The sequence below is a fragment of the Lissotriton vulgaris genome, chromosome 2_1 (assembly GCF_964263255.1).
Source record: "Lissotriton vulgaris chromosome 2_1, aLisVul1.2, whole genome shotgun sequence".
Lineage (NCBI taxonomy): Eukaryota > Metazoa > Chordata > Amphibia > Caudata > Salamandridae > Lissotriton > Lissotriton vulgaris.
Window position 1 is genome coordinate 995,884,263 of NC_141687.1, and position 17,074 is coordinate 995,901,336.

General features: G+C 43.1%; 1 protein-coding gene across 2 annotated transcripts in view; it reads left to right on the plus strand.

Moving 5' to 3' along the window:
- Positions 1 to 17,074, plus strand: part of LOC147731524 (sodium channel protein type 2 subunit alpha-like) — a 662,760-nt gene that overhangs the window by 278,748 nt on the left and 366,938 nt on the right. For both annotated transcript variants that reach the window (XM_086956588.1, XM_086956587.1), the window contains 2 exons: positions 2,937 to 3,026; positions 5,105 to 5,233. In XM_086956588.1, the coding sequence (XP_086812714.1) occupies positions 2,937 to 3,026; positions 5,105 to 5,233 (219 nt within the window). Of the gene's footprint in view, positions 1 to 2,936; positions 3,027 to 5,104; positions 5,234 to 17,074 lie in introns of those variants that run through there.

Consider the following 17,074-nt stretch of genomic DNA (forward strand, 5'->3'; position numbering starts at 1 on the left):
CAATGGTATCTGTATATCTATTTTGACATTGCTGTAAGCGCACTGCAAGGTCTGGGCTAAACAACGAATTTAGGGGAAGGAACTCCCTACGCAAAAAGCTCTGCACGGGCTGATGCACACAAATATTATGGTATCATATTTATAAATCGCTGTAAGTGCATTGCATAGTCTGGGCTAAACAATAAATTATGGGGATAGAACTCCCTGTGCAAAAAGCTCCGCAAGGGCTGATGGATACACATATTAGGATATCATATAAATGTGAATGCAACTCTCATGTTGAGTCACGGTGGAATACTTGTCAAGGTGGAAAGTATCACGGGCTGAGATGATCAAGGTATTAGGAGTGTGCCAAGGATAATGCATGTCGCTTGTAGGTAAACTCATAGGCCATATGTATAAAACTTACGTAATTCAATATCCTGATGCAATTCATCATAGTTGTGCAAAATTCGTATTCATCACATTGTTTCAATCCGTATTTCGATTTTATCAGAGACCCTAGTGAGGCTCTGGTTGTCACGTCTGAAGGTGGAAGGTTATCTTTGTAGTACTGAGTTCCACGGGATATTCTCATTCAGACCATTTCTATGTGTGGACATTCTATATATCCAACGTTGCTCCTTTTCAAACAGGTGTTGTTGGATTATATCTCCTGTTTTGATTTTTTCAATTATTGTCCACTTCATGTCATTGGTTGTGTGGTTAGCCTGAAGAAAATGCTCTGCAAGTCTTGTTGTTACTTTCCTACACCTGATCGTGCTGCGGTGTTCACAGATTCTTTGTTTAATTTCCCTGCTGGTCATGCCAACATATCGGCAGCCACACGGGCAAGTAATCAAATATACTACGTTGGCACTATTACCATTTGTGTGTGCAAGTGTTTTTGTGTTACTAGTGAGGTGGCACATGCTACAATTCCCGCATGTGAAATGGCCCACAATGTTTGGTAGGCCCCATTCGTTCAGATCAGTTGGTGTGTTGTCCTGTCCTTTGTTCCTTGGGCGTGTGCTCACTAAGGAGTCTTTTAAATTCCTCGCTTTTGAAGATTAAGAGCAGGTTCGAGCATAGGAAACCACCGGTTCTAATTAAGCACTGCGCTCATCACTCTGTTGATATAGGTAGGACCGAGTTACCATTGGAAGATCGTTTTTTGATATTTAAAACCAAATAGTACATATACGTGTATATTTGTGTATGTGTGTTTGTGAATTTTATATATATTTTTTTCTGGGCCTCTTGTCATCACATTCTAGTTTATGGTTGGAATTCAATTCCCTTTGTTGTTGCTTGCAACATTGTACAGTGAAAACACTTTAATTCGAAATTCCGCTGAAAAGAATAAGAAAGACATTTGAAGGTTGCTTTTCTTTAAAGTTTGATGCTAAATGGGCGTGTGTGAAAAAACAGAGATAGTATGCATGAGAGGCAAACCGAACTGGTGAAGACAAAACGGCGGAGCGAGAAAGGTTGAAATAGGAGATCTTGTTTAATGACGAGGAACAGCAAAGAAAAAAGAACTGCAGACATAATGTGTGGAAATTAAAATAAAATCAGTGTCATGATACATAGTGTGAATGTATGAATAGAAGAGACTAGTTGCGGTGGTGCAAGGTGTAAAGTGTAAATAGAGCAGTAGAACGAATGTAGGGTGGTTATGTGGCAATAGAATAGGAGAGACGATTTGGTGTCTGAAGGTGGGAATTTAACAGTGAATGAATGCAGAGCACTGGAGTTGAAAATAGAACACGAGACCAGCTGAAGTGTTCGAATGTAGGACGTAGGACAGGAGATGAAATGCATGGTGCATAGCTATAAATAGACGGGAAAGCTGATGCCGAGGAGGAACTACAGCAGGAGAGCTGGTGCAGGATTCCGAGACGGAAATAAAGCAGGAGATGCAGGGTGGTTAATTAGAAATACAGCAGACAACTCCTGTGGAGTTTGGAAATGGTTCAGTTAAATGAATGCACGGTCCTGAGGTTGAAAATAGAAGGGGAGAGCTGATGCATGCTCCACCAGTAGAAATAGAACCAGCTGCCTGATGCAGTGTGATTGTAAATTGAACACGAAACAGGATGCACGGTACAAAAGTGTAAATAGAAAGCTGATGCAAGATGTGGAAATAGAAGTAGGACAGGTGAGCTGATGCATGATGACAGAGTGGAAAGAGAGCACGAGACAAGATGCATGCATTGTTGTATAAATAGGAAGAAAGCTGGTGCAAGATGCATAACTGCGACTAGAATTGAATAACTAGTCTGGAAATAGACGCAACTCTAGCACTGTGTCATTTCACATGAGGCAAGCCCCATGTGGAAAGGCCGGCGCCACCCTTATACCTGCTTCAAGCAGGTGTAAGGTTTTGATGCAGTGACGCTGTAGTAGTTCCGCAGCGCATTCTCATAGATTTCACAGCGCCACTTCTACAAGGCTCTTCTGCGTCGGAACGCCCACCCTGTATACATTATACCTTTCACAGGTACAATGTAGCGCAGGGGTTTACAAAGTGGCGCATCTGCCTAGATGCAACACTTTATAAATACGGCTCAGTGTGGCGCATTTTTTAGGCCCCCGCAGAGTCACAAAAAGTGATGCAACGGCGGCATAAGGGCCTCATAAATGAGGCCCTCAGTTTGCAAAGTGTTACTCTTACTTGAACCGGCATAGTAGGAGCTTCAGTTTGGTAAAGCAAAAAGGCTTCCAATTTGCCTGCAATTATAATAAAGGGTCTTCTTTGTCTTGTTACATCCAGTACATGATTCATTTTCCTCTGGAAGTGGTTCTGCAGTGCAGGATAAATGGATATATGGCTTGCCATGTCAATATATATACATTATAAATGTTGATTTACAAAATGGATGTAAACTGTTCACTAAAGCATGCTAGAGCTATATGATTAAAATGTTACTGTTATATCCTTAACTATACCTTACATTGTTCAGCATGCTCATCATGTTCACTATTTTGACCAACTGTGTATTTATGACCCTGAGTAACCCACCGGAATGGACCAAGAATGTAGAGTAAGTACAGTTCGAAATTTTTTATGCTTTTTCTTACATTTTTAGTGAACTGCGTCTGTACATGGCTAGTAGCCACTTAAAAGGAACAAGTAATTTTCTCTAATCTGTTGTGTTTTGGTTTATTGCTTGGATTTTAACTATGATCATTATTACAGAGCTTCCCTTACCTCTGGGCGTTGATGTGTATGAGGCTGATGTGTGCACTTTACAGAGACTTGTGCGTTCATGCACTGTTGAACTTAGAAGGGCCCTATTTATGAAGCTCTTACGTCACTGCGTCCCTTTTTGTAAACCTGCGCGGTGTACAAATTGAACCAATCTGCGCCATATTTACAAAGTGACTCATCTAGGTAGATGCGTCACTTTTAAAACCCCTGTGCTACAGGTATAATGTATGCAAAGTGGGCTTTCGGTGCAGAAAAGACTCGTAGAAGTGTTACAGTGAAATCTATGAGATCTCACTGGAACACTTCTACGACCTCACTGCATCAAATCCTTACGGTTGCTTGAAGCAGGCGTAAAGGGTGACGCATGCTTTTTCACATGTCCCTTGCCCCATGTGAAATGACACATTGCCGGAGTTGCGTCTGTTCTCAGACACAATCCGGCAATGTGCCATTTTTTCACCAACAGATACGTCAGAATTCCTGGCGTATCTGTCAATCCTACAGACATGGAGCGCAGTACAGTAAATGCGGCGCATCCATGGTCTCACAAGGAGGGCAAACTGAAAAGTGTGGCCCAGAAGAGTTTAGTGACATAACACATGATCCATACTGAAAGTTTGTTGTATACATATTCTTGAGAGAAATAATCCATTTCACTGTTATTTTTTACCATACTTTTGTCTACTTCCATACATGAGGCCTAACTCTAGAGAAATTGATGTATTAATTGCGGTATAGTTCACAATTCACATTCATTTGTGCTCATACAGGGGAATTTTTGATTTCCCTGATTGACCATGCGCAGTTTATTTTGGTTAAGGGTGTACAAAGTTGCAAGGTGTCTGGATTTTTTTTCTTTTTTAATGCATCCTTTGCAAAGGTTTGTGGAAAACTTTGAAACTTTGGGAAGGTTGCAGTGTTTCTTCGCTATGCCTCTTCTATTTGAAAATCAGGACTTTTGACACTGACGTGGCCTTCACCCACATTTAACAGTAACAGGATGATCCTGTATAAGATAATAATGGGCCAGTGAACTCTGCTCCGTTCGTGGAGTTTACAGAGTTTTCTGCACTCTGTGCACCGCGGGGTGAGCAGAGTTCCGAAAAACTCCTCTCCGCAAAGCTGAGCAGAGTTTTTTCTTCACTCACCAACATTAGGTTAGCCAACGCAAGTGAGGGAAATCCAACGCTAAACCACCTCACAGCTAAATTTCTCAACGTGGGTGGTCATGGATGGTTGCTACTGCTCGCATTGAGCAACCATCTGTTCACGTCGAGGAAGCTGCAACCTGGGTTAAAAAAACGACTTGAGCAGCAGAAAGAAGCAGAGCCCTCTTATGCTGTGCATGGTGCCGTTTGCTCAGATTTTCCAGCGCAAGACAAACACCTAGCGCTAAACATCAGCGCGAATGGCACAACCTAACGCATAACTCCGCAAACAATGCCCAGGCCTAGATATTATTTGCAGAAAACCTGTAGGTTCTAATTTAGAGTTTGGCAAATGGGTAGCCTATCACACACCTGATGGCTGTCCCTTCCGCCTTATTACAAATGCCATAGAATATAAGGCACTTGTAATTAGCGGACTGGATGACTCAAAATCAGGCCCTTGCTGTTCTTCCACTGTAATACCTTTGTGGATAGAAAAGCTTTGCAAAAGGTAAACTTGAAGTGAAACAAATCTATAGAAGCTTTGCCGTTTTGCTGGATTCGATTGAAGTGTCATTTTGTTTCTCTATACCATGATGTTTGCGATAAAACATGTTTGCGAGCAAAAGGAGATCCAGGACACCTTGCAAGCTTTGTCAGGGTTGAAAATTGTGAATTTAGCATAACTTTGAATGCTCTTAATGTTGGTATGATGTGAACTTATACCAGACTTACTTAACTCTTACATGAATATTTTCCCAAGGTACACGTTCACTGGAATATATACATTTGAATCTCTAATTAAAATCCTTGCAAGAGGCTTCTGCTTAGAAAAATTTACATTTCTAAGAGACCCATGGAACTGGCTTGATTTCAGTGTCATCGTGATGGCGTAAGTATTCCAGCTTTTGCTTGTCGCAACCATCTTTGGGCATGAAATTAGCATCAGCAAATATTATATATTGATGTGCCTGAGTTTATACATTCCATTTGCCTACAAATTAATGTTGATGCTTAACCCTAGTGCACGTTTAATGCTTTCTCTTTTTCGCACTTTTAAGAGGAAATATTCTGTAACTCCAGCATGGTTTGCCCGTCCGTTATTACGATTAATGCCGAAGGAGCTAATTTCATTCTCTGATATCTTTTTTCTTTTTAAATAAAATCCCTTTCTTTTGAATTGATGCGCAAGGTTCCTAAAGTAGTCAGGGCTAATCGGGCATTACAAAAAGATGAAGTATACGATGTTCTTATTTATTTGAATTACAATTACAGTTTTAAGCATTTCAGTAATGTAAGAAAGATTGCAGTGAACGGTGTGTCCCTGGTTAGAGGTGTGCGAAAACGTCTGCTTTCATTGGGCAATGTTCTCACCAATAAGATTGACCTTTCTGCTGTATCAAGTTTTTTCTATTGCATAATGGAGAAAAAGGAGAGAAGGTCAGAAACGCTATTCCATTCACTTGCACTTAGCCCGTTTGCAATTAGTTCCATAATAGTCCATGTTTTGCAGCAAGCCCTGTGCAGATGCACAGCTTGCACATGCCTAAGGCCGGCCCTGGCAGCAATCCGCAATGCCTCTCTTAAATAGCGCCAAGGGATTCAAGTTCGAATATTGCCATTCGCGACCAGTGCGGGTAAGCGCGGTGGGGCGGGACGGTGCAGGGGGAAGTCGACAAACGACAGAATAGCTTTTATTTATTTAAATTGATCCATTCCGTCATTTGTCGACTTCCCCCCGTCGCAAGCCGTCCCGCCCCACCCCGCCGTCCTTAATTGCACCGGCCCCCACTGAATATTTTAGGCACGCCTTCAGCAAATTAAGCAACATTTTGGTGGGATTAGGTAACACTGGAATATGGTATTTCTCGATGATCTATAATTCTACTTTTAGTTACTTTCTGGAGTTGGATTGTTAGCCATCCTGGGTGTGCATCTAGGTTGCCCTATGCTATGCTAGAATGCGACGCGCTCTGGATGATGAGAGTTTTGAATATTATGTATTAGCAAAGCTGAAGCCAATGGTTAGGTGACTCTGCAGTAAAGTCTTTGGGACGCCTTTATCCTTCGCATTCAGTTAGGTAGACAGATCTGTTGTTTTCATTGCATATCTTTCTGGGTATTCTTCAGTCAGAATGGTCCCTCATTCCATGGTCAGGAGATGCTAGGCTGCTGCTCTATTTTACTCATGAAATTAAATCCAAAGTCCCTATATAGTAAATGTTTCATACCAAAACATGACTCCCTTATGGGCTTACATGTGTTGCTATCAAGGGCGAAGTACATTGGTGATACACTTGCTGTGAAAGACCTGTTGGGCCAGAAATGCTGGCATTGTTGGATTACATCCTCAGTGATTTTCAATTCAAAGAGCCTTTGTACCAAAATTAATAGGAGCAGATCCATTACATCAATTAGTTGTAAATAAATCATGCTCTGTAAACATGCAGAATATCTAGCATTATTTTTTTCGTTTGAGTGTAGAAATTCTAATTCAACATAACTTCTGATTGGCAGTAGACTTATAGTGTTGAAAAAGGTATTAAACATCACAATACAAAGATAATTGCGTTTTCTTTTCCTCTGGATCTGCAAGTATCCAGCTCCTCTACCGTCTATGCAATGCACTGACGTACCCACAAAGCACCAGATAGCAGTAACACGAATGAAACAATGTGCACATACACAACTACATTCACTGGTGCAGTCATTTACACATGACTTAATTTTTTTATTTTTTATCTCAGAGGTGATGGCCATGGTATAGTAAGGGCTGGATCCCCCAAAAAGATGTAGAACGTATTTAGAGGAGAATAGTTTATAGCTCCACATCATCTGAAATGTAAAAGTGCCACATAGGATAATGGAGGTCCGAGAAATTGGGTTTCTGTTTGAGGGGGTTAAACCCTACTCAAGCAACAACCACAATCCTTGTCATATTGAACTTTAAGACACTAAATTAGCCTGTACTTAACCTCCAGCAGCTTGGCACGAAAGCCTTCATGCTCAACTTATAGGCAACGTGTAAAATATGTATGCAGCACACAAACAGTAATAAAGTGAAAAATCTCATGCCCATTTAGAAAAATTGAATAAAAAGTTACTAAATATACGGAGACCAAAACAACAAAAATTAAATCAATAGACTCAGAGATATTTGATTTCAAAGAATTTAGAGAAAACAGCGCTGGGTGATATTTGGTCTCCCTGGACCAATACAAAGTCACAAGTTCAAGCTAACCATGATGGAGCGCAGGCTGGGCACATGACCAAGTGTGACACACTGAGATAGTACCATATGTCCTTGGAATAAAGATACAAAATTTTCATCAGTCTGCCCCATGCTGCGTCGAGGCGCCTTCAACAAGGAGCTGCGATGCATGGTCCTGCATCGAGATGCGTCACGCTGGGTCAGTGCTATCGAAGTAGCTGAAAAGAAGCTGCGTTCCTGGTGTAGAGATGTGTTGCCCTGTATCAGGTCAATGAAGCCACTGTCTGGGGCTGAGTAGTGGAGATTTGCTTTGAGATGTGTTGTAGTGGGTCAGTGCTGGTGAGGCTGCAGATCAGGAGATGGAATGAGAGGTCCATGGCAAGGTGCGGCACACTGCATGGGTTTTGATGAAGACACCAGCCTCAAGATGATGATGCGAGTACTTGCATCAAGATTAGTCGCTATGCTTTGGTTCCCAAGAAGTCACCTGTCAGGGGCCTGTTGGGTCCCTCAAGATCAGAACATAAGCCAGCCGAATGACCCTTGGAGGCACTCTGGTAGTCCTTGTTTAAAGCAGCAAGTGAGGCCTCCGGCAGCAAACCAGTATTTGGGCAGCTGAGCAGTCCGTCTTCTTGTAGAGGCCGGAGGCACAAGAGTATTCTGGAGAGTGGGCCTCAAAGTCCAATATTTATACCTAGGTCCAGCTTTGAAGTGGGAGAAAATTCCAGACTTCCCTTTACATCTAGTTCTGTAATTTCCTGCCTTCCCCTGCCCAGGCCCCAAGATGTCTGGGTTGACAAAAGGCTAGTGTGAAGTTCTTTGTGAGTAGAGGAGGGACCCCTATTGGAGTGCAAGTGTGATAGGTGACAGCTCCGCCCCCACCCATCTTGTCATGGTGGCGCATCCTGACAACACCCAGTCCCCCTTTGTCTGGGAGGAGAACACAAAGGCCAACTGCCAACTGCACTTAAGGCATGTGACCCAGGACATAGGCTGCATGCACCAAATGGTTAGGACAAGAACATTCAAACTTCCTAAAAAGAATGTATACAAAAAAGTGATGGAATACTTGAATTAGTCTCAGCCACTGGTAATCACATGGGCACATCCCAGTCCATATTAAGTTGCACATCATGCCACCTCAGGTGAGGCCAAGCTATATGCAAATCGGCCTTGACCCTGTTCCAGTGGGAACAGTCCAGTCCTGCCATCCCAGGTCCTCCCTGAACTGCTCATCAGACGGGTACAGCTTGGTTCCATTGACACAGTGTGGAGATGATCCATGTCTGGGCATACCCATCCCACGTAGGATGACACACTAAAGTATAAAAAAATGTGATGGATGGAATGCTTGAATTAATCTCAGCCACTGGTAATTACTTGGGCCGCATCTCAGTCCATCATTATCTTGCACACCATGTGGAGAAGTGTGGCTCAATGCTTAGAGCGGCAGACCTTGATGCAGAACGCTGGCCAGGGACCAGGGTTCGATTCCCGCCTCGGCGGGTTTCGGGCTTAAATTCCTCTGACCGGATATTCTCGCCTCAGTGCCGATTCTAAGCATGGGTCCCACGCTGCAACTCTGGGCAATAGCTTGCTTAGTCTCCACAAAGGCCCCCTGATACACAAGGGATGCCTGGTTTCACCATGGGATGCCCAGGAGTGGACTCCCCACAAGGAAAAGCCAGGAGGGGTTCCCTTGTGGTAGGAGTACAAGCGCCGGGATGCCTCCGGGTCACTGTTCGCGCTATACAAATACGCCACATTTACATTTACATTTACATGCCAAATCAGTTCAGACGCGGCTATATGCAAATCGGTCTTGACCCTACTCCAGTAGGAACAGTGGGCCGCATCCCAGTCCATCTTTATTTTGCACACCATGCCACCTCAGGTGGGACCCGGCTATATGCAAATTACTCTTAACCCTGTTTCAGTGGGAAAAGGCCAGCCCTGCCAAGCCAAGTCCTCCCTAAAAAGGCACGCAAGTAACCCAAGACCGGTTTCACCCTTGATATGGGCCCATCAGCCCGGTACACCTTGGTTTTATTGACACAGCGTGCAGGTGACCCACATATGGGCATACCCGTCCCACTTAGGGCAACACACTAAAGTATTCAAAAAAGTGATGGATGGAATGCTTGAAGTAATCTAAGTCACTGGTAAATACTCAGACTGCATCCCAGTCCATCAATATTTTGCACACCATGCCACTTCAGTTTGGCCCAGATATAAACAAATCAGTCTTGACCATGCTCCAAGGGGAACAGTCCTGCCCAAACTGCCAAACCAGGTCTTCCCTGAACCTAAACACAAGCAGCCCAGGTCCATTTTCACCCTCATTATTGGGTCATCAGTCTGGTACAGCTTGGTTCCATTGACACAATGTGCATGGGACTTACATGTAGGCATACCCGTCTCACTTAGGGTGACAAATTAAATTAATAAAAAAAGACATGACTGGAATGCTTGGATTAGCCTATGAGTCGGCAATGCGGGGAGCGCAAGGTAAGTGGTTTTAGTTATTTTTTTATTTAATTTTACTTCTCCCGTCATATGTCAGAAAATGTTATTACATTTGGTTAGAGAGAAGTCATCTAATTTATTACGAGGTTTATCAAAAAGGAAACAGACACTTGTAACACTAGGCCATTGGTCATATAAATTTAGAGTAACCTCAAAAACCCTATGCACATGTGAATATTGCGGTATATATGGTTCGTCCGCCCCGCATATGGGTTGTTGGCCGTTATCATTGGTTACTCTAAGTTAGTGATGTTGCCAGCCTCAACCTGAGGCACCTCTGGCATATAGTGCAGTGTCCAGAGAAGCAGAAAAAAGTGGTGTGTCAAAAAAAGAGTTTAGAAATAAGGAAAAAAGGTTTAAAAAAACTGAAGAATCACCCTGAGTAATTTTATTTAATGGTGTGATTTCCAGGTTGTTAAAAAGATCTGTTACTACTAGATTGATCGAGTAACTAGATCATAGTAGTTGAAAAACACTTATTACACAAACGTCGACATGTTTCTGCTCTGTCGGCCCACAGGGGTCTATAGAGCATTCGTCAGGACTAACAGTAAAAATAGACAAACAATGTTCGGATTACTCACACCTTTTGTGTAGTATTGCGTTAATAACCTGTATACTTTGCAGGGTATTGACTCCTCCGTTTTCTGAAAAGAAATAGGAAGAGAACATCGAAAAAGACACACTCTTTTATACACAATCCTAATTTAGGCTAGTACAAAGGGTAGAATAACATTATTATTCATTCATTACTAAAATCAGGAATATTCATCTCTAAAGTGGGGAGGGTTTGGGAAATGGTTAGAGCTTATCGCGCTGTGGACAGGGAAATGCTCACACATTACAAGCACCTTCAGCAAGGGTGAATTGCAACTAGCACGCGCTGGCCTCTTGTCTAGCAAGCAAAGCGGGTCAGTTATTTTATAGAAATGCAGCCTATAGAGCGCGTGGGGAAGCAACTCGTAGAAAGGAACCTATTAGGTAAGATGGGCGAGTTGTATTAAACGCAGCGCATTCGCGTACCTTGTAAACAGAGAGTACTTGCTTGCGTCGGGGGGCCCTCAGGACTCAGAGCTGTGTTTAAAAATATCGGGTTAATGAATATTCTTTGTGGTCACCTTACCGAGATTCAGTAGGAAATGCTGCACGACTCCGCCATTACCCGCGTGTGCTAGTGATCACGTCTAGTGCTGACTCTGCCCCCGGAAGTTAGTGAATCCGGCTGGGCAGGCGTTTTAAAGGGCAGGCACTTTCTGCTCACGTGTTAGTGAGCGTATCTAGATGGATTGTTTTTTATAAACAAAACTTTATTGCTCGCATCAAGAAGAAATGGGAATTTGGCGAGTGTTGTTATGAAACAGGCAGTCTCTTGTATTTTAGATGGTACAGGCACTCTGGGCTCACGTGTTTAGCTAGCGTATCTAGGTAGATTGTATTTCATAAACAAAACTTTATTGCTCGCATCAAGGAAAGATGGAATTTTGGCGAGTGTTGTTATTTGAATGTGGTTTTTTTGAACTAGGCAGTCTCTTGTATTGTAGATGGTACATCGCCTAGAGATTCAGTACAATGGAATTGATGATCCATCATTTAGAAAATTGGTGCCACGGAATGGAATCAGCATTCTGTCCTATGAAAGCTTTCATCCCAAACCATTGAGGGACAACCTTCCCTACAGCCAGTTTCTACGTTTGAAGAGGAACTGCAGTAACAACTCAGATTATAGACTACAAGCCAATGAATTATGTGACAGACTGAGACAAAGAAACTATACAGAGAAAACAATCAAACTCTGCAAAAAAAGAGCTACAAATCAACCGAGAGAATGCCTCCTACAAACATTTGAGAAAGAAATAACACCTGATCTAACCACCTGTGTGACAACATTTAGCCAGGCATCTTACGCAGTAAAGAAACTAGTTAATAAGAACTGGCATATCCTTCACACCGGACAATTCAATTGGCCCAGACCAAGGTTTGCCAATAGGAGATCTAAAAATATCAAGGATGTCTTGGTACATACTCGACCGCCACCAAAAAAACTACAAGTGAGTCTGCCCAGGGATATAACTATGTCACCAGTAACTGGACACTATCCGTGTGGGTCATGCGTAGCATGCAAAACCACAACTGCTACAAAAACATTACAGCTTTCTGACACCTTTGTTTGGCAACAACGTCAACACACGAATTGTAATTCGACCCATGTCATCTACACAGTGACTTGCCCCTGCGGAAAACGTTACATCGGGATGACATGTCGAAAAATAAAAACAAGGATTGGCGAACATCGCAGTAATATAAGATTAAAAAAGAATACCACAAAATTGTGTACCCATTTTGTGCAAGCAGGCCATTCCTGCGATGACATCCACTGGTCAGTAATTGAAATGTTAACCGACAAATCCCAGAGATGTGAAAGAACTTTATTCGAAAAAGAACAGAGGTGGGTGGAACGCCTCAGAACTTATGAAAATGGCCTCAATGATTCCATTCCGTGGCACCAATTTTCTAAATGATGGATCATCAATTCCATTGTACTGAATCTCTAGGCGATGTACCATCTACAATACAAGAGACTGCCTAGTTCAAAAAAACCACATTCAAATAACAACACTCGCCAAAATTCCATCTTTCCTTGATGCGAGCAATAAAGTTTTGTTTATGAAATACAATCTACCTAGATACGCTAGCTAAACACGTGAGCCCAGAGTGCCTGTACCATCTAAAATACAAGAGACTGCCTGTTTCATAACAACACTCGCCAAATTCCCATTTCTTCTTGATGCGAGCAATAAAGTTTTGTTTATAAAAAACAATCCATCTAGATACGCTCGCTAACACGTGAGCAGAAAGTGCCTGCCCTTTAAAACGCCTGCCCAGCCGGATTCACTAACTTCCGGGGGCAGAGTCAGCACTAGACGTGATCACTAGCACACGCGGGTAATGGCGGAGTCGTGCAGCATTTCCTACTGAATCTCGGTAAGGTGACCACAAAGAATATTCATTAACCCGATATTTTTAAACACAGCTCTGAGTCCTGAGGGCCCCCCGACGCAAGCAAGTACTCTCTGTTTACAAGGTACGCGAATGCGCTGCGTTTAATACAACTCGCCCATCTTACCTAATAGGTTCCTTTCTACGAGTTGCTTCCCCACGCGCTCTATAGGCTGCATTTCTATAAAATAACTGACCCGCTTTGCTTGCTAGACAAGAGGCCAGCGCGTGCTAGTTGCAATTCACCCTTGCTGAAGGTGCTTGTAATGTGTGAGCATTTCCCTGTCCACAGCGCGATAAGCTCTAACCATTTCCCAAACCCTCCCCACTTTAGAGATGAATATTCCTGATTTTAGTAATGAATGAATAATAATGTTATTCTACCCTTTGTACTAGCCTAAATTAGGATTGTGTATAAAAGAGTGTGTCTTTTTCGATGTTCTCTTCCTATTTCTTTTCAGAAAACGGAGGAGTCAATACCCTGCAAAGTATACAGGTTATTAACGCAATACTACACAAAAGGTGTGAGTAATCCGAACATTGTTTGTCTATTTTTACTGTTAGTCCTGACGAATGCTCTATAGACCCCTGTGGGCCGACAGAGCAGAAACATGTCGACGTTTGTGTAATAAGTGTTTTTCAACTACTATGATCTAGTTACTCGATCAATCTAGTAGTAACAGATCTTTTTAACAACCTGGAAATCACACCATTAAATAAAATTACTCAGGGTGATTCTTCAGTTTTTTTAAACCTTTTTTCCTTATTTCTAAACTCTTTTTTTGACACACCACTTTTTTCTGCTTCTCTGGACACTGCACTATATGCCAGAGGTGCCTCAGGTTGAGGCTGGCAACATCACTAACTTAGAGTAACCAATGATAACGGCCAACAACCCATATGCGGGGCGGACGAACCATATATACCGCAATATTCACATGTGCATAGGGTTTTTGAGGTTACTCTAAATTTATATGACCAATGGCCTAGTGTTACAAGTGTCTGTTTCCTTTTTGATAAACCTCGTACTTTCCCTGGGGAATGAAACAGACCTTCTAATCCCTAGTCCCTCCTCATTGATTGATTGATCTAATTTATTACTCCATAATTGGTCTGGGGTAATGATGTGTTTATTGTTAAAGTTGGAATTTGTTTTAAGTTTGTTAAAAACGTTCTTTATTGGAAACTTTGGCAGTGTTATTTTTTTCTGTATAAAAAAGTGGTCTTGGCAACACTTATTTGTCTTTTATATTTCCTAATCAAGACTTTATACTTCATTGTTTCGTCAGGGCTATAGTTTAGTCTCCAAAGTTGCTCCTGGTGTCCACTCTTCTGTTTGAACTCTCTAGGTTCCTGTGAGTACCAAGGAGCGGAGGGCACATATATATGGTTTGGCCTAATCTTTAGGGAAGCTAACTCGGTGACTGCTGTGTCAATGCAGTTGGCAAAGTTGGCTAATGCTTGATAAATGTCTCTTTCATTTGTATTATGGGACTCCCTCAGCAGGTTGTTTAGTTCCATATTATTAGTATTTTTCCAGGGACGATATTTTAGCACTGTAGTTGCCTTAGAAATTGAGGAGTTCTTTATTGGGATTTTAACTTAAAAAATAATGACCCTATGGCCAGTCCAGGCTAGAAGCACAGCCTTCTCGACCATTAGGTTAGAGCAGGGGTCTCCAACCAGTAGCTCGTGAGCTACTGTAGCTCTTGAGATAACTCTTAGTAGCTCACCTGTGTGGAGCCCAGCTTATTAAATTAGAAAGATTGTGCTTGGTTTCATTAATATACGTATAAAGAAATTGAATTTATATTGCACTAATAATATTAGTAGCTGTCAGTGTGTTTTATTGATTATAAGTAGCTCTCAATACAGAAAAGGTTGGAGATCCCTGGGTTAGAGTTTTGGTAAAAACACCATCAAACATGTGATTCACCTGGTGGGTTGGTAATTCCACTAATTGCATCAGATCAAAGATTTGCAAGGTATTGATTAAATATTCTATGGCCTTTTCCTCTGATTGCTCTAAATGGAAGCAAATCCACAAAAAGTGTGGAAATCTTTGCATGATTTCATGCTCTCCAATAGAGATTGTGTGAAATGTTGCCTTGGGCTTAGTGGGCGGTAGACCATGAGGCCATTAAAAGTAAAGGTACCATTTATTTTTAGATTAAACATGAGGGCTTAAATGTTCACAGACAAGAGGGACTTAAATTTAACCTTAAAATGATTGCGATATATATTTGCAGTCCCTCCTCCTGGCTTATTTAGTCTATCGGCTCTTATTACATTGTAGCCTTCAAGGATAGCTGGTTTAAAATCTGGGTCAGAAGCAGCATCGGCCCATGTCACTGTGAAAAAAGGAATCTCAGGACTTTCAAGTTCCACAAGGTCAGCAAATTCATAACTGTATTTAAAAGTGACCTTGTATGTCGCATGGAAGGCTCAGGGAATTACGCCAACCTCCTGCAAAGCTTCATAGAACTGGCCCGGGAACTGGAAATCCCCCCAGCTCAAGACAAGACAGAGGGCCGGACCACACATTTGTCCTTCTTCAAGATAGAGCTAGAGTCGCTGGCTGAGATATGCAGATTGCTGCCCAATAAGGTAGCAGAGCTAAAGGAGATCATTGGTAACTTGAGGCAACAGAAGAAGGCTACGCTAGAGGAAGTGCAGCAGCTGCTGGGTAAATTTAATTTCGCCACAAGGCTGATTGCGGCGGGGTAACTTTTGCGAGAAGACTGGCTTGGTTAACCAAGGCCATGATGCAGAGGCACCACAGGGTCCATCTAACGCAGGGGGTGAAAGAGGACCTGGGGCAGTGGGAATCCTTCCTGTCTAATTTCAATGGCACGCTGATGTTGCGTGAGCCAGGGGTGCAGGCGAACCAGCTCGAGCTTTACACAGACTCAGCAGGGGGCTTCTGCAATCTGGACCATCCCAGGGACGGCATGGACAGCGGGGGCATGGTCTGAGGACTGGAGACAGGCAGAGAGCACGGCAAACAACTCACTGTTGGAGTTGTTCCCCATCATGGAGGCATTTCATATTTGGGCAGAACGACTGGCGAACAGGCACTATGATCTGACAACCAAGCAGTAGTGCAGGTGGTCAATACTGGAGCTGCAAAATGTGCGGCGGTGGTCAGCTTGCTCTGCAGGCTAGTCGACTTCCAGCTGAGGGCAAACATTGCACTTAAACATTGCACTTAGGGCATGACACGTCCCAGGAGAAGACAACTCAATTGCGGATGCCATTTCTCATTTTCAGTGGGCAAGATTCAGAGAACTTGCCCCGGACTCAGACCAAGGGATGACCCCGGTGCCAGAAGATGAATGGGCGTGGGTGGATCTGGGTTAGAGGAGATGCTGGACAAACCACTGGCCCCAAAAACAATGCAATGCTACCGTAAGTGCTCTGCAACATTTACTGCTGTGACATAGCTAGCAAGGGGCCAGCCGGCAGGGCAAAGCGAGGTCCTGAACTTCATAGAATGGGTATTCTTATCGGGAAAGACGAAATCCTGGGCACAGGCCCACTTGAGTGCCAAAGCCTACTACACAAAGATGGCGGCAGGAGAGGACCCAGCTAGGGGTTTCCAATGAAGACTGGCATTTAAGGGCTGGGGTAGAATGCAACAAGCAAGGAAAGACACGAGGAGGCCTATTCACTTCAGTATACTACGGCATATGTTAGGAGCCCTTGGGGGGATATGCACCTCAGAGAGGGGAGCCATACTCTTCCAGGCAGCATTTGCGCTGGCGTTTTTTGGGGCATACAGAGTCAGCGAGCTGGTGGTCCCAGCGGTGGGTGAGGGCGTGCATGCTTGGGACCGACAATGAACTCACGAGGGGACATATGTATGCCCTGCTGCGGCGGTCAAAGACTGAACAAGCAGGCAAGGGAAGGCGGACCTGAATAAATTACATTAAGGAGGAATCCTGTTGCCCTGTGTACCTAGTTCGGAGATACATGGCAACCGAAGAACCCAAGAATGGG